The sequence below is a fragment of the Artibeus jamaicensis genome, unplaced genomic scaffold (assembly GCF_021234435.1).
Source record: "Artibeus jamaicensis isolate MK-2021 breed Jamaican fruit bat unplaced genomic scaffold, CSHL_Jam_final contig_867, whole genome shotgun sequence".
NCBI classification, from domain to species: domain Eukaryota; kingdom Metazoa; phylum Chordata; class Mammalia; order Chiroptera; family Phyllostomidae; genus Artibeus; species Artibeus jamaicensis.
In genome coordinates this window covers 8,132,147-8,150,256 of record NW_026521995.1, presented here as the reverse complement: position 1 = coordinate 8,150,256, position 18,110 = coordinate 8,132,147, and the positions used below count along the sequence as shown (strand labels likewise).

Below are 18,110 nucleotides of genomic sequence, written 5' to 3'. Positions count from 1 at the left end.
GGACAATCAGGCTAAGAAAGAATGCATAAAATCCTGTAAAACCTGCTTTGGGTGCATAAAATCCTGTAAAACCTGCTTTGCTATTACCCTCAATTTAAATGATAAGGGTCCAAACATGAAATGAGTTTGTTTCCCAAAGTTTTATGGCCCTTTAGCTATCTGACCCTGACTCAAAATAAGCCCCCATAGGTCTTTGAATGCTCTCTATTGCTTGATCATTACTGCCTGAAAATAATAAGCTTTACATATATACCCTATATTCCTTTGCAAATTGAACCCAATAAAATCCCATTGAGAAAAAGGCTCATGGTCCTTTTCCTTTGAGAAATTGGCCACCTTTCCTCCCCAAGCAGATCACGTCTTGGTAGACTTATTTGCACCCACAACAGCCAGGGTGGGGGGTGCTCTGTTGGACAAAGCTCCCCCACAAGGAGGCAACAAGAAGGCAGTCATGTGCAAGCTAAGGAAAGAGGCCTTAGAAAAAAACCAACCCTGCCAGCACCTTGATCTTGGATTTACAGCTTCCAGAACTGTGAGAAAATACATCTGTTGTTAAGTACCCAGTCTGTGGTATTTTGTTACAGCAGCCCTAGAACACTAATAGACTTTGGCACTGAGAAATAGGGTGCTTCTGTGACCAAAAATGTGCAAGTAGGCAGAAGCATGCAAGATAATTAGCCAGAAGTATGACCTCATTATTGTATTTATGTGGAGATTAAGTATGGTTTGAGATGCATGTACGAGTGCTGGGCTGAGAAGGGGCAAATTTATTATAGCTCATTTTTATGTGTCAACTTGACTGGGATAAGGGATGCCCAGATATTTGGCTGAATACTATTCTGCTTATTTTCATGAAGGTGGTTTTTTTGGAGTAAGATTAACATTAAATTAGTGGACTTTGAGTAAAACAGATTATCATCCCTAATCAGTGGGCCTTAGTAATTGAAGGCTTTAATAAAACATGACTAACCAACTTGAGCAAGGAGTTCTGCTAGAAGACTGCCTTTCAACTGAAACTACAACTCTTTCCTGAGTCTCCAATCTGCTAGCCTACTCCATCAGAATTTGGACTTGCCAAGCCTCCATAATTGCATAAGTCAGTTTCTAAAGTCTATCAATCAATCAATCTCTCTTGCTTTTTCTCCTCTCCCAACCCCCCTACACCCTGTTGTTTCTGATTCTCTGAAGAATCCTAATACAAGAACTTTGACCCACATTGGATCCTCCTTTTTCAGATATATAATCTTGATATTGCTCTTACATTGTATCACACTTAAGCCTTCCTAATTAGACAATAATTTGCTCAAGGACCAAGATCAGAGCTTAATAGCCTTTGTATTTTTCCCCTCCATCTGTTCATAGCTCTTATTAGGTATTCATAATATGTTTTCTGACTTGAATTGAGAAACAAGAAACATACAATGGGAATGCTACCTAGAACTACCTAAAATCTCAGTGAGGCAGATGATTCTTCCTTGGGATACAAAGAAAAATTTTGTTAAGGTTTCTGCATGAAAAAATTGATTACTAGGTATTTGAAGGCCTCCCAATATGCCCAGCTTCAGGCTTCTAGCTCATCCAAGGGAACAATTTGGCTCTGTAGGTCATGATTTGGCAACCTGGTGGTTATTTACATGTAAACACATTTCACTTTTCCATCATTCATGCACACCAATTTTAAATGATGACACTACTCTATGACTGCCTGTTTCCCCTAATACTCTCACAATCATTCAGTCTGCAGGGCCACTTACATCATATTTTCAGGTTCCACTGCACAAGCAGCAATTGCTTTTGTGACATTGACAAGAAGAGCTTGGTTTATTCCAACGAGGAGGTTCACAAGTGGTTGGATGCCACCACATTTCCGGACAATGACTCGGTTTTCGTGTTCTTGACAACATTCTCCCAGTGCGCCAACCACATTCACAAGAACTTCTTCGGGCTGGTCAGTTAGAAGTCCCACCAGTGTTTCAATGGCTTTGTATTCCCGAAACCTAAGTTTATGACAAGAAAAAGAAGTGAGGAGGGAAGGAAAGAGGAAAACTATTATTTCTGGTATAAAGTTAGCTGATGATAATTAGTAGTAATAATATTAATAGTTAAAAATTACCAAATGCCAAATATATGCTCATTCCATCCTTTAAAAAACACTACGATGTAGATATTATTATAATCTTTATTTTCGGAAAGTTAATCTGAAGCTTGGTAGATAGTGAAGCCAGCATCCACACCCAGCCATCTCTGCCCTTGACTACCTTGCTGTACAGCCTCTGAAACAACTCCAGCTTCTTCCAAATTTGAGCAGCTACAATTCTATTGTTTCCCCATTTAAAAGACCACTGTATATAAGCAAAGCAAAATAAATCTATTTTGTGTTAAATTGGATATGTGATTCTTTTTAAGATAATCATCACAATGAAACAAGGAAGAGTTGCCTCATAACATCCTTCATAGAGAGTGCACTCTAAAAATAAATGAAAAGATGAATCTGAACATTAAATTAAGTCAAATGGTCATAAAGTTTACAAATATTTTGAAATTCAGGGAAATGATTTCAAAATGACCATTCTTTAGGATTAACTGGTTTGTTGGCATTTAGCTGACTCATCTTGTTTATCTACATAAAAGGGAGAAGAATGGAACTTCTTCCACCTTTAAAGATTCAGTGGGAAATTCTATTCCTCACCTCAATATGTCTCTGCTGGAAATACGAGAAATACTTCTCATTTAAGTGGTTGCTCATGTGCCAAACAGCCCATTAGCACATACAGATTATGTCAGCAAGCCCCTGAGCCCAACTGAGGCACAGAAATCCATTGCCTGCTGGTGGGATAGGAAGTAGGAGTCTTTAACTTCTAAGAATTCCTTAATTTTGACAACTTAGTCCAAAATGTGCATAAAAACTATAGGAGTAGTATTAGAATCAGCTCTTTCTTAAAATAGTTTTAAATTACAAGACTATGTAATTTTGGTGGCCTTATTTTTATTACAGAATATAGAATGCTTTCTCCTACTTGGTTACATTCTCTTTGCTGATGGAACATTTCCATATTGCCCCTGTGACAGCTGCCAGACGTTCTTTATTGTCAGTGTTATTGAGCAAACTGGCCAGGGGTTTAAGTCCTCCATGCAGCCTAACCAGGTCACGGGTTTCCTCATCTTCAGCACACTACACAAAAAGTCAAGTCAGAGGGTATTAGTTAGCAAGGCATATCAAGGTTTCAGTGATTATTAAAGAGTCTGCTATTAAAGAGTCTAGTAGCTATAAAAATTCTTTTCAGAGAGCCTAATTTTTTTAGGGTGCCTCCAAGTAAAATATATTGAGTAATTCTTCTTTACAGACAGTGTCTATCTTCCCTTACATGGTTTTGGCGATGTTTAGCAGTTTCTACATAAAGTACTTTGGCAATTCTCCCAAGCCAGCTCTGAGGTAGTCTTGGTTTCCACCAGGTCAGAGGCAGAGGTTGGTATGAAACCCAGGATGCCACATGGATGGAAGGTTTCTGCAGTGATGCAACCCAGAGTCTTAGTAGGCATAGTAGAGAATATAGAACAGTGACAGGGATTCAGTCAGATCTTCAATGACTCACAAAATCTAAAGGATGAGGAATACCCCCAATAAAGTTTCTATGCCAAGAGCAGTGGGTTCTATCAATATGAACTGACATTTTATTCAAACATGTTTATCCATGTTTATGTCATCCTTTGAAATAAATGTATACTGCATAGATATTCCCACTTGATCATCCTTCCCAGATAATAGAGCCAAAAGATGATTTATTTAGTAAGGTTTGCTATTATCTTCAGCATACAGTTGGTCTTGGAGGCCACATGGTACAGGTAAATGTGATACATCATCAATGAGCACCACTAGAAGAAATCCTCATCGTAATGCACCATGAGGCACCTGCCATGCTTAACTTCTATTTGTGACTTTCTGTTCTGGTTCAGTTGCAACTTTCAAAGATTAATCTCTATTTCTAACTGACCCTTCATGGTTACTCATATGTGGCACACATAAAGTCAAGGCTACGCATCCTGGTTATAAGCTGGCTACACGCCCTCAAAACTTGTAAGTTGGAGTCCTAACCCCTGTACCTCAGAATGTGACTATATTTGAAGATGAGGTCTTTAAAGAGGAATCGAGGTTAAATGAAATCATGGAGGTGGGCTGTAATTAATTATGACAAGCTTCCTTATAAGAGGAGGCTATTAGGACCCTGAAGAAAGAATATGTGAAGACAGAGGGAGAATGACATATAAACGTGAAGATAGCCATTTACAAGCCAAGGACAGAGACCTCAGAAGGAACCAACTCTGTTGACACTTGATCTCAGACTTCTAACCTCCAGAACTATAAGAAAATACATACCTGTTGCTTAAGTCACGCAGTGTGTGGTATTTTGTTATAGCATCCCTAGAAAACTATTGCAATACTTTATTGACACGAACCTCTTTTCTGACTCTATCTTTTGGGTACACTCTCACTTAGCACATTCCTATAGGAAATAGGAATGAATTCCTACATGAAATATGAAATAGGAATGCATTCCTAAAATGCATTCCTATAGGAAATTTATTCTGATTAGGCAGAAACTGGCATGGCCATCTTTTAGCAGCCACCTTTTCTTCCCATTTACCACTGTAATCTGTTTTTTGGTATACAGGAAGTCCCTCATTTAACATCACTGACAGGTTCTGTGACTTTAAGCAAAAAGCTGTGATGAAACGAATTTCACCATAGGCTAATTGATACAAACAAAAGCAGACAAATCATTAGCAGACAAAGATATACAAGTGGCTCACAGAATTGTAAATAATCAGACATGTTAGATGGAAGGTTTCTCTCTGAAATATACAGGCATCTGTCATTAGCACAGGACAGTGCATCTCAGGCCTCTTGTGCATGAAGATCCCTGGGATTCTTGTAAAAAAATGCAGATTTCTGAGTTTCATTCCCCAAAACTGAGATCTCATGTTTAGAAACACCTTAACTCACATGCAGAAGAAGACCCAGACTGTGCAGAGGGTCCACTTTACCTGGTAGATGGCCATGGCACAGTGTTCCTGCAGTTGCTCATTCTCACTATTGAGGTTCTTTACTAGATTTTCAATTATCCTTTCTGCTTTGATTGCAGCTCGGTAGTTTTCCTAGGAATACGAATATAAATATTTATGTATATATGTAATGCATGCATATAAGTATCCACTTACATTTCTTAATAATTACACTGAATAGAGTTTCTTAGTTATAAATACATTAAAGTCTGAGGTTAACATCAATATAAGAATTTAGTCAATGTTTTCAAAAATAAATCACACAAGTACCAATTTAATTAATGTTCTACTAGTGTGATCTTCTCTTTTTAATAGAATGCTGATTTCTTGGGGGGAAAAATCCCTAGCAGTCATGATAACCTAACAAATTGTTTTTTAGCTAAAGAAATTCAAGGTAAATGGCCTGGGTACCTCTGATGCACATTCTTGCAGTGTCCCCACCACCGGAATCAGCATGTTTCCATGAGATGTCTTCAGCAACCGAGCCAGCAGCGGAATGCCCCCAGCCTTACGTATGGCTTCTTTATTCGCATAACTCTTACTGCAGCTCCACAGTGCCAGTGCCCCACAGCGAGCCACCTCCTCGTCTCTGGCATCATATAGACTTGACTGAGCAGGTTCTGCAGAATTCTGTGCACAGTCGAGTAGAGCGACCTACAAAATAGATAATAAAAACACAGTGTACATGGGAGTCTTTCCAATAAAATTTAATGCACCCCACAGAAGTTTGAGAGTTGCTACCAAGCTCACCTCCATGAAAAATGTTTTAAAATGAACTTTCACACTACACAGCGGTCAATGAAAGCAAAGAAACAACACCCTTCCATACACTTGCTTCAGATTTCTTTCCCACAAGAAATTTAATCCTACCAAGATAGTATTTTCTTAATGCGGCTCTACCATTTACATTGGTACAATTTGTAAACCACATCCTCAGCCCTGGTTTCACAAAAAAGCAGGCTCCCTAAAGCCATAAGAACTTTCTAATGAGAACTGAGTGGTCTCCACACCGCTGAAGCCTTGAGACACAGCCCTCTGCCTGCACTACCAATCCAACCGAACCAAATGGCGTGGCCGCCAGGATCCTCTCTTTCCTTCGCATAACCAGTCACTGGAGATGTTACAGACAAGCAGTTTATATGGATACAGCACAATATCAGGTGCCCTTAAAGAAAGTGAAACCAGGCCTCCCAAAGCTCTTTTCCCCCTTTGATAATACAAGTCATTAATTTTATTTATTTTTAAATTTTATATTGTTGACACCATGACAGATGTCCCCCATTTTCCTCCCTTTGCCCACCTCCACCCAGGCCCTGTGACCCCTCCCCCCTGCCTTTACCACACTACTGTCTATGTCCATGGGCTATGCATTTATGTCTCTTACCCAATCCCTTTACCTTCTTTTATCCAATCCCCCACCACCACCACCTCCTCTCCTCTGATATTTGCCATGTATCCATGCCTTTGGTTTTATTGTTTGTTAGTTTTATTTGTTCATTAGATTCCACATATTAGTGAGGTCATATGACAGGGTTGTCGAACTCATTCTCACCAGGGGCCACATCAGCCCTGTGGTTGCCTTCAAAGGACCAAATGTAATGTTAGGACTGTATAAATTTAACTACTCCTTAATAGTTAAGCGAGAGCTTGGTGCTGCTGCCAGGTAGAAACAAGGTACCAGGCTGGATAAAATGAGGTGGAGGGCTGGATTTGGCCCTTAAGCCTTGAGTTTGCCACCTGTGTCATATGGTATTGTCTTTATCTGACCGGCTTATTTTGCTTAGCATAATTATCTCTAGGTTCATCCATGCTGTTGCAAAGGGTAGGAATTCCTTCTTTTTTGTAGATATATAGTATTCCACTGTGCAAATGTATCACAGCTTTTTAATCCACTCCTCTACTGATGGGCTCTTAGGGTGTTTCCAGAGTTTAGTTATTGTAAGTAACCTTGCTATGAACATAGGGTTATGTAGATTCTTTCTCATTGTTGTTTTGGGACTCTTAGGATATATACCAGAAATGGGATTGCTGAGTCAAAAGCTAGTTTGATTTTTAATTTTTTGAGGAAACTCCACACTGCTTTCCACAGTGGCTGCACCAGTCTGCATTCCCAGCAGCAGTGTGCTAGGATTCACTTTTCCCCGTACCCCTGTCGGCACTCACTACTTGTTGATTTATTCATAGTAGCCATTCCAGCACAAGTGAGGTGATACCTCATGGTTATTTTAATTTGCATCTCTCTGATGATTAGTGACATTGAACATTTTAGTACTGAGCTGTATATGTTCTTTATATATTTTGGAGATGGACCACTTATCAGATGTATCATTGGTGAATATGTTCTCCCATGCGGTGGGTTCCTTTTTCATTGTGTTGTGCAGAAGCTTTTGAGTTTGATGTAATCCTGTTTGTTTTTCCTCTGTTTTGCTTGCCCTAGGAGACATATCAACAAAAATATTGCTCCAAGAGATGTCTGAGATTTTATTGCTTGTTTTCTTCTAGGGCTTTTATGGTTTTGTAACTTAAGTCTTTTACCCATTTTGAGTTAATTCTTGGTATGGTGTAAGTTGGTGGTCTAGTTGCATTTGTTTGCATGTAATTGTCCGATTTTCCCAACACCATATATTTAAGAGACTGTTTTTACTCCATCCTATGCTCTTGCTGCCTTTGTCAAATTTTAATTGACCGTAAAGGCATGGTTTTATTTCTGGACTCCCTGTTCTGTTCCATTAATCTATAAATCTGTTTTTGTGCAAGTTACGATTTTTTTATTGCAATGGCTCTGTATTAAAGTTCAATATCTAGTATTGTGATCTATCCAACTTTGTTCTTTCTTAAGACTGCTGAGGGTATTTGGGGTCTTTTTTTGGTTCAATAAAAATTGTGAAATATTTATCCTAGATCTATGAAATATGTCGTTGGTATTTTAATAGGAATTGCATTGAATCTATACATTGCTTTGGGTAGTGCAGACATTTTAATGATGTTAATTCTTCCAATCTATGAATACAGTATATGCTTCCATTTGTTTGTATCTTCCTGTTTCTTTCTTCAATGTCCTATTTTTTCCAAGTACAGGTCTTTCAGCTCCTTGCTTAAGTTTATTCCTAGGTACCTTATTTTTTGTTGCAATAGTAAAAGAGATTGTTTTCTTAGTTTCTCTTTCTGAGAATTCATTATTGGTACATAAAAATGCCACCAATTTCTGGATGATAATTTTGTATCCTGCTACTTTATTGAATTAATTTATTAGGTCTAATAGTTTCTTGGTATAGTCTTTAGGGTTTAACGTCACCTGCATATAATGACAGTTTTACTTCTTCTTTTCCAATGTGGATGCCATTTATTTCTTCTTTCTGATCACTGCCATTTATTTCTTTCTTTCTGATCACTGTGGCTAGTATTTCCAGTACTATGTTTAATAAAAGTGGTAAAAGTAGACATCCCTGCTTCCTGATCTTAAGAAAAATGCTCTTAGTTTCTGCCCATTGAGTATGATTTGGCTGTAGGTTTTTTATATATGGCCTTTATTATGTTGAGGTATGATTCATCTATTTCCACTTTACTGAGCATTTTTATCATAAATAGGTGCTGGATTTTATCAAATGCTTTTTTTGCATCTACTGATATAATCATATGGTTTTTATCCTCCCTTCTATTTAAGTGGTTTACCACACTTATTGATAGGTGGATATTGTATCAAGTTGTTTCCCTGGAATAAATCCCACTTGATAATGGTGTATGATCTTTTAAATGTATTGCTGGGTCTGCTTTGCTAATAGTTTGTTGAGGATTTTAGCATCTATGTTAATTGGTGATACTGGCCTATAATTTTCTTTTCTATAGTGTCTTAATCTGGTTTTGGAATTAGGATAATGCTGGCTTCCAAGCTCATAAAAAAAAGTTTGGAAGTCTTCTGTCCTCTTGAATTTTATGGAATAGTTTGAGGAAAATAGGTGTTAGTTCTTTGAACGTTTGGTAAAATTTGCTGGTAAAGTCATTCTATACAGGACTTTTGTTTGCTGAGGTTTTTTAAAATTACTACTTCAATTTCACTGGTTTTTATCAGTCTAATCAAGTATTCTGATTCTTTCTGATTTGGTTCTGTAAATTGTTTATTTCTAGGAATTTGTCCATTTCTCCCAGATTGTCTAATTTGTTGGCATATAGTTTTTCATATATTTCTGTAGTGTCTGTTGTTACTACTCCCCTTTCATTTCTGGTTTTATTTATCTGGATCCTCTTTGCTTCTTGATAAGTCTGGCTAAAGGTTCAGCAATCTTGTTTATCTTTTCAAAGCACCAGCTCTCCATTTCACTGATCTTTTGTAGTATTTTTTATATACTGTATCATTTATTTCTGTTCTGACCTTTATTATTCTCTTCCTTCTGCTCATTCTGAGCTTTTCTTGTTGATTTTCCCTATTTTTTTCTAATAAATGTAACTTTTTATTCTGATAAAATATACATAACATAAAACTTATCATTTTAACCATTTGTAGTTATACAGTCCAATGGCATTACATATATTCACATTACTGTACATCTAATAAATGTATTTTAAATATATATTAATTTCAAAAATGAAATAGGTTATTTTTGAAACTTTAAAAATACAGAAGAGCAGAACGTATAAAGTAAAATCATCCACAACCCCTTTTCCAAGGTACTTTTAGGTATAGGGTTAGATAATTTGTTTGAGATTTTTCTTGTTTCTTGAGATAGACCTGTAATGCTATGAACTTCCCTCTCAGGACTGCTTTTGCTGTCCCACAGATTTGGGGTTGTTGTATGTTCATTTTCATTTGTTTATAGGTATTTTTAAATTTCTTTCTTGATCTCATTGGAAATTGTCCAACAACATTCATTGTTTAACAACATGCTATTTAGACTCCAATTGTTTGAGAGTTTTTTTAATTACAGTTGATCTCTAGTTTCAAGCCATTGTGATCTGAAAAGATTCTTGATATGATTTCAATTTGCCTGAATATGTTAAGACTTCTTATGTGTCCTAACTTGTATTCTACCTTTGAGACTGTTCCAAGTGCACTGGAGAAGAATGTATATTCTAATGCTTTGTGATGAAATTTTTTTGTAAGTATCAATTAAATCCATGAGCTCTAGTGTTAAGGATCACTGTTTTGTTGTTGATTTTTTTTTTGGTCTGGAAGACTTTTTCAGTAATGCCAGTAGGATGTTAAAGACCCCGACTATGACTACAATGCTGTCAATCTCACCCTTAAAGTCCAGCAAGAGGTTTTTTTAAATGTATATATTCAGGTGCTCCTATATTGGGTACATATATATTTACAAAGGTTATTTCTGCTTGTTGGAGCAATCCCTTCAGTATTACGTAGTGACCCTCTTTGTCTCTTGTTATGGCCTTTGTTTTAAAGTCTATGCTTTAGATATAAGTATTGCTACCCCAGCTTTTTAAATTTCCATTTGCATAGATTATTTTTCTATATGTTCACTTTCAGCCTGTGTGTATCTACAAGTGAGGTGGGTCACTTGTAGACAGCATATAGGAGGGTCAAGTTTTCTTATCCATTCATCTACTCTATGTCATTTGATGGGAGCATTTAATCTGTTTATATTAAGGCTATTACCAATATGTCCTTATTTATTGCCATTTTTTCTTTATACCTATATTCTTATCTCTATTTCTTCTTCTTAAAGCAGTCCCTTTAACATTTCATACAATGCTGGCTTGGTGGTAATGAGCTCCTTTAGTGTTTTCATTGCTGTTGTTGTTGTCTGAGAAGCTCTTTATTTCACCTTGAATTTTAAATCACAGCCATGCTGGATAGAGTATGGTCCTTTCTTTCAATTACTTTGAATATTTCTTGACAATTCCTCCTGGCTTGAAATGTTTTTGTTGAGAAATCAGCTGACAGCCTTATGGGAACTACCTTGTAGTTAACTGCTTCTTCCTTTCTGCCTTTAAGATTCTCTCTTTCTCTTTAAAATTTGCCATTTTCATTACAATATGTCTTGGTGTGGGTTTCTTTGAGTTCATCTTGATTACAACTCTCTGTGCTTCCTGAACTTGTGACTTTTTCCTTCACCAGGACAAAAGTTTTCTGTCATTATTTCCTGAAACAGGATTTCTATCCCTTGTTCACTTTCTTCTCCTTCTGGTACCCCTGTGATGCAGATATTGTTATGTTTCCTGTTATCACAAAATTCTCTTAAATTACCCTCATTCTTTTTAATGGATTTTTTCTTTTTGTCGCTCTGATTTTTTTTTCTACCTTACCTTTCACATTGCTGACTTACCTTCTGCTTCCTCCACCCTACTTTTAATTCCTTCTGGTATATTCTTCATTTCAGATACTGTATTCTTATTCTCAGATTGGTTCTTAATCAAGGTTTCTGTTCTTTTTCATGATAATGCTCTTTTTGCTAAGTTCCTTGTGGGTCTCATTAAATTCCTTGTAGTTCTAACTTCCTGGAACATTCTTATACCCATTACTTTGATGTATATGTCTGATAAATTGCTTGCCTCCATTGTATTTAGCTCTTTTTCTGGAGATTCCTCCCTTTTATTTGTGTATTGTTTCTTTGCATCTCCATTTTAGCTGTCTCTTTGTGTTTGTTTCCATGTATTAGATAGAACTGCTATGACTCCCAGTCTTCTTGGGGTGGCCTTATATAGTAGGTGACCCGTGAGACCCAATGGTACAGTCTCCTTGATGTCCCGAGCTAGATGCTCTAAGAGTGACCCTTGTGTGTGTTATATGGTTCTCCATTGTTGTTGGCTGATTCATGGATGGGATCTAACCCCAGGCTGGCTGGCTGAGAGGCTCAATATTAATCAATGGTGAAAGCTGTTGTATAGATGCTGACAAAACAAAACAAAAACAAATAAAACCCTAACAACAACAACAAAATAAAAGGAGTAAGAAGGGGAAGAGAAAAATAATCAAAGAAAAAGAATACAAGAATAAGAAGAAAGAAAAATATGAAAGGTATGAAGGAAGAGAAAAAATATATAAATAATAGGAAAAGAAAAACAGATAAAAGCAAAGAAAAAAAATATAAAAAAGGAAAAATGAAGAAAATAGAGTACAAAAAGGAATGCGAAAAATAAGACATTAAACAAAAAAGAAAATGAAAAGACAGAAAAAATGATTTAAAAAGCAATAAAAAAGAAAAAAGAAAGAAACCAATAAAAAGAACAATGTGGTGCCTGCTGGGATCTCCCTTTAGATCCTACTCTGATGTCTGAAGCTGGTGTAAGCCAATGTCAGATGCTGTCCACTGTGGCCCTCACCAACCTATTCAAAGCTATAAGCAATCCACAGCTTTTGGCTGCCTCTGCCAGGCTTGGCTATACACTAGAGGGGCCAAGCTGTGCTCTAAGGCCATCGTTTAGCAGAACAGGGCACAGGAGCAGGTCAGCAAATGTCCCAAGGCACCCCAAGATCTGCCTCTGCCTGCTTCTACCTGCCAGCCTGCTGTCAGTCTTAGTCACTGAAAAGGCAGTTTCTGAAAGGGCTTCTGGTGAAATGGGAAGAATGGGACCCCTGGATCTCCCATTAGGGGGAGATACCAGGGGGAGGTATCCCTTTCTGTGGGGTGGAGCCATTCCCCCCATCTTCTCAGGATACTAACTGGTACTTCCCCATCATAGGAGAACCGATAGAACACCCTTCCAATTTATGGCAGACAAAAACTCTGGGCTACAAGGCCTCACCCACATGCTTACTAGAAGCTCTGACCAGCCAAGGTCAGGGAAATAATCTGGGTCAGACTCAGACTGTGGCTCTGGGGTGGCTTTTGAACAAATAATAAAGGAGAATGTCCCCATTCTGGCAAAGGAAATAGACTTCCAGGAAGTCCAGGAAGCTCAGAGAGTCCCAAAGAAGTTGGACCCAAGGAAGACACTCCAAGGCACATTGTAATTACATTACCCAAGATAAAAATGATGCAGAGAATCCTAGAAGCAGCAAGAGATAAGGGGACAGTCACCTACGAAAGAGTTCCCATCAGACTGTCAGCTGATTTCTCAAAAGAGACCTTACAGGCCAGAAGGGGCTGGAAAGAAGTATTCCAAGTCATGAAAGGCAAGGACCTACATCCAAGATTGCTCTATCCAGCAAAGTTTTCATTTAGAATGGAAGGACAGATAAAGTGCTTCTCAGATAAGGTCAAGTTCAAAGAGTTCATCATCACCAAGCCCTTATTATATGAAATGTTAAAGGGACTTGTCTAAGGAAAAAAAGATAAAAAACATGTATAGTAAAATGACAGCAAACTCACAGTTATTAAGAACCACACCTAAAACAAAAGCAAACTAAGAGGACAGCTAGATCAGGAGCAGAACCATAGAAATGGAGATCACATGGAGGGTTAGCAACAGGGGAGAGGAAGAGAGGGGGAAAAGGTGCAGAGAATAAGTAGCATAGATGGTAGGCAGAAAATAGACAGGGGGAGGGTAAGAATAGTATGGGAAATGTAGAAACTACATAACTTATAAGTATGACACATGGACATGAACTAAAGGGGGGAAATATGGGTGGGAGAGTGGTGGAGGGTAGTGAAGGAGGGAAAATGGGACAACTGTAATAGCATAATCAATAAACTATATTGAAAAAATAATAAAATAAAATTAGATATTTTAGGCCATTCTTAATAACTCTTCTTACATATCTAATTACTTTCTTTCTTCACACCCAAATTTAGCTTTTTATCTCACATTTTACAATTGCATTAAAAAAGTCAAAATATATTACTACTGTCCTCTTAGAAATAGCTTTCACTGTCTCTATTATATATTTTAAGTTTTCTCCTTTCTTAGAGGTAGCCCAGGTCCTACAGAATTAGTACCAAGTACCAATATATGAGGTCTAGCCAGAAAAAGTCCAACAATTGTTAATAAAATTAGAATGGTTTCTGTGAACATTGATATAACCTCACAGCCAAGGAGAGTGGACTGGAATATGCATGTGTGAATAATGATGACTTCACTATACTATTCAGTGGGGGCTATAGACACCATTCAGTAAGCATGTATTTTTTAAAAATGGCTTTGTCTCTGGCAAGATGGTCTCTCTCTGGCAAATAGCAACCCCGCTGCCTTTCACCACTGGATGCTTTGTGGCAGCTGATCCTGGCTCTGGTGCTCTGGGCTGGGGAGCCCAGTCTGTGGTTTAGCCTTAACTTCTCTCAGGGGGAACCTCCCTCAGCCGTGATATCCTGCCATAACCTTGGCCTGCTGCCTGTGGGAGTGGGGCCAGGCCCTTTCACAATTCTACTTTTCCTACTAGTGTGGAGGTTGTTTCTGCCCATCCTTGGTTAAAAATCTCTTCAAATAGTCTTTAGTTGATAATTCATTGTAAATGTTCTCCAATTTTTTTTATTTATCTTTAGAGAGGAAGGGAAGGAAAGAGGGAGAGAAATATCAATGTATGGTTGCCTCTCGTGTGTCCCCTGCTGGGAACTGGCCTACAACCCAGGCATGTGCCCTGACTGGGAATCAAACCACAATCCTCTGGTTCCCAGTCCCACACTCAATCCACTGAGCTACACTAGCCAGGGCTCCAATTTAGTTTTATTTCCAGTTTAGTTCTGGGAAGAGGCACAAGAAAGATTCACCTACTCTGCTGCCATCTTGAACCCCCAACCCTTCCCCAAAGCTGTCTTCATTGTACACATGTCTATTTGATTCTTCTCTCTCTGTGGGCCAAACTTTCCAGTGATAGTATCCACATAATCATAACCACAAATCCTGAATTTACAAGGGAGTAGCCTGGACTAAGTAGAGCTTCTAATTCCTAATTCCAAATCCCTGAGAGAGATACAGTAGAACCAGCATGAGTCAGTTATGGCTCAAGGAAGAACACGGGTGAGAAGTCAATAGCTTTCAGGTACCTACAGGGGAAGAAATTCTAAGACAATGGGTTTGAACACAGGGGAGACAGTCTAAAAGAATCTGTCTGCTACAGTTGCTCCCCATTATCTACATAAAGTCCAAATTTTGTATCTCATTGGACAAGGCCCTGTGTGACCACCACAGTTGTCCATCTTCACCTCTTAGCACATAGCCCATCTCACACTAGGTCTGGTCACATTAAACCACTTGCGGTTTCCAAGCACTTCAGGTTGTTTTCAGGTCTGAGCCTTGACCAACAAGACTTGATCCTCCTTAAATGCACTTCCCTGGTGCATCTGTGTGAGAAATACCCACTCACCTTGCAAGACTCAGCAAAGGCAACATCTCTTATCTCCAGCCTTTCTTGACACTTCTCCTCCAAGTAGAGTTGATTTGCCTCCCCCTTCTTTGTCCCCCCACTATTCCCAGTGTTGACTTCCATGAAATACCTAGTATGTACTCGTACATTTTTGCCTCTATTCCCTCTGCCCACACTACCATGAGACCATGACTGTGCTCAGGAACATACCTTTGTTTATATTCATAATTCCACCACCTAGTTCTGTGCATGACACATTTCAAGATATGATTGAAATAATTTTCTGTGAAAGGGTCAAGTATGGTATACATTCGGAGGAACATAAAAACTGGCTGTAGGACTAACAGCATTGGATCCTGCACCATGTCCTGGCCTGATGCCTTCTCCTTGCTTACTCAGACTTCATGTCTTCTCCCCAGTCTTCCATTGGCTGTGCTTCTCCAGAGGCTGACCTAGATTCTGAGATCCCATGGTGGCCTGTCTGCTCTAGTCTTGACTTAGTTCCCTTGCTGATGCCATAACCAGCCCACTTCTCCATCTGTGCATTGGTGGTCTCCCTCATTTCCAGTTTTACTTGGGGATTCCACTTCCTCCCCAAGCACCTAGCAAACCAGAAGTGGGTCCCCAATCCTTGTCTTCCCAGATGTGTTCCCAACACAGCAATTACAAGTTTATTATTAGTTTATCCATTACTGGTATTTCCTATAACTGATTTAGCTATTATTTAAAATTAAATTAAAATGTGTCATTATCCTGACTACATTAGTGACACTGCTCAAATGCCAGGCCCTCAAATGTGATGTATGACTCCCATAAAAACATATTTTAGTTTTATACTACATTTTTCTTTCTTGTAATTCAATGGGAGTAGTTTCTGTGGAAAGCCACATCAGCCTACCATATGATTTTGTTGTTTAAGGAGGATAATGATAATATAATTACTTCTTTCCAAAATTTTTATTATGAAAATTTTCAAAAATATGCAAAGGCTGAAAGAATTACACAGCAGCTGTACAGCTGCACCCACATGCCCACCATCTAGATTCTATAACAAACATTCTGCCATATTTGTTTTATCACATAGCTAACCACCTATTCATTCATCTTATTTTTATCCAGCCATAAATACATCTTATTTTTGAAGCATATAATTATAATTTATAGTGCTCTGCAGATTACAAATGAAAACACAGAGTCTCTTTTAGTAAATTTCTGAACATTTTCACTGTGTATAGATTCACTTTAAGTCTATAATAATTCAAAGTATAATTATTACCCCTTTATATGTGTGAGGTATGAGACTAAGTACCGTGGATGACACTACAATATGTACGATACGTCCCTCATTTTAAGGGATTTCAAGTACAGAAGTGGTGCATACGAGCTGTGGGACAGACACGAGATCTGCTGATCCTTACTAAGGAGGGTGGAAACGCATTTCCATGTTGTACTTTACTAAGGTCTTTCCTGCGCTGGCAAAGATGTTGAGCAGAATAACCTTTATCTTTCCATGACGGTTATTGAAATAATGTTTTTTATTATAAAAGTAATACTCTATAATAAACTGGCATATATTGGAAAATAGGAACAAAAATTGGTAATAATTTCAGAGAAACCCCTGTGAACAAATTTCTTTATTTATTTTAAGTATCTTCTCCATACCTTTTAGGTAGGTTTTAAAAAATTGAGATCATAGGTACCACTGGTTTTTAATCCTGTTATGGTTTTATATAACATTAAATATATATATATATATATTTCTTGTTACTAAATACACTTCCAAAATATAGTACTGATAGCTGAACACAGATGTTTCTTATGAATGAATATACTGCAAATTGTTTTACTAATCTCATATTGTAAAACATGCTGCTTTCAGCTGTCTCTCTTCTTAGTGACAGTAAGATGAATAAATGTCTGCCCCTCTAACTGTCACTTTGGGGACAATCCTCATGGTGAGATCACCGCATTGGAGGGCAAGGGCTACCAGACTGTTTTCTGCTGGACAGGTGCTCTCTCCCTCACCAATGCTGTACACAGAAATGACTGTATCCCCACCAATGTGACAGGTAAAAAGTACATCTATTTTCTAAATTTTATATCTTTGCAAAATAAGCTCTAATATGTTTTTGGCCACTTGTGGATATGACTATACAAAAATACTTTTCTAGGACATCGTATATAAAAAAAAGAAGATTCCCAGAACATGTCCTGTGGTTATCTAATGTCTGGGAATGACATGAAGGACAGCAGGGAGCTGACATCTCCGTAGCAGCTGGTGCGCCAATGGTGACGTCAGTGGTACTCACCAGTTTAGTGATGCCCCCGTGGTGTCTCACTGCCCACCGGGCTCTTCTGAACTTGGCAACATTCGCAATTGTCTCAGCTGCCAAACATTTCAGACTCTTATGTGGAGAATCAAGTATATTAACCATAAGTGGTAGGCCCCCAAGGTCAACAATATTACGTCTGATTTGAGAATTATGACTGATTTCCTTCAGGATTTTTAATGAACCAATCTAAGTGAGGGAAAAAAAGGTTATAGATGAATGTGTGCTTAATCCAGAACAGTGATGTATTTTTAAAAATTCTAAGTCTACCAAAAACCTTTCTGCAATTATGTTTTTAGAGAAAAATGTTCTATTCCCAGGTGTTACACATAGTTTCTGCATTTTCCTTCAGGTACATAAACACTCATTATTTAGGAAGCACACATGACTGGAAAGAATCAGAAAAGAAGAAAGAAAAGCAGAGAGGCGAGAAGAGCAGCTAACAGTAGAAATAGCAGGTTATCGGTAATGACAGCAGATAAAGATGAGAACCATGCAGCGGGAATGGTGGACGCCTGGCACTA

The 18,110-nt window shown here is 38.1% G+C and overlaps 1 protein-coding gene across 1 annotated transcript in view; it reads right to left on the bottom strand.

The window, feature by feature from the left end:
* The window catches only part of ODAD2 (outer dynein arm docking complex subunit 2), a 178,152-nt gene that overhangs the window by 101,804 nt on the left and 58,238 nt on the right, over positions 1–18,110 (bottom strand). Inside the window, exons 11-15 of the mRNA XM_037140830.2 lie at positions 17,566–17,775; positions 5,473–5,715; positions 5,044–5,154; positions 3,018–3,172; positions 1,755–1,997 (exon numbers count right to left, since the gene is read on the bottom strand). Of these exons, the coding sequence (XP_036996725.2) occupies positions 1,755–1,997; positions 3,018–3,172; positions 5,044–5,154; positions 5,473–5,715; positions 17,566–17,775 (962 nt within the window). The remainder of the gene's footprint in view (positions 1–1,754; positions 1,998–3,017; positions 3,173–5,043; positions 5,155–5,472; positions 5,716–17,565; positions 17,776–18,110) is intronic.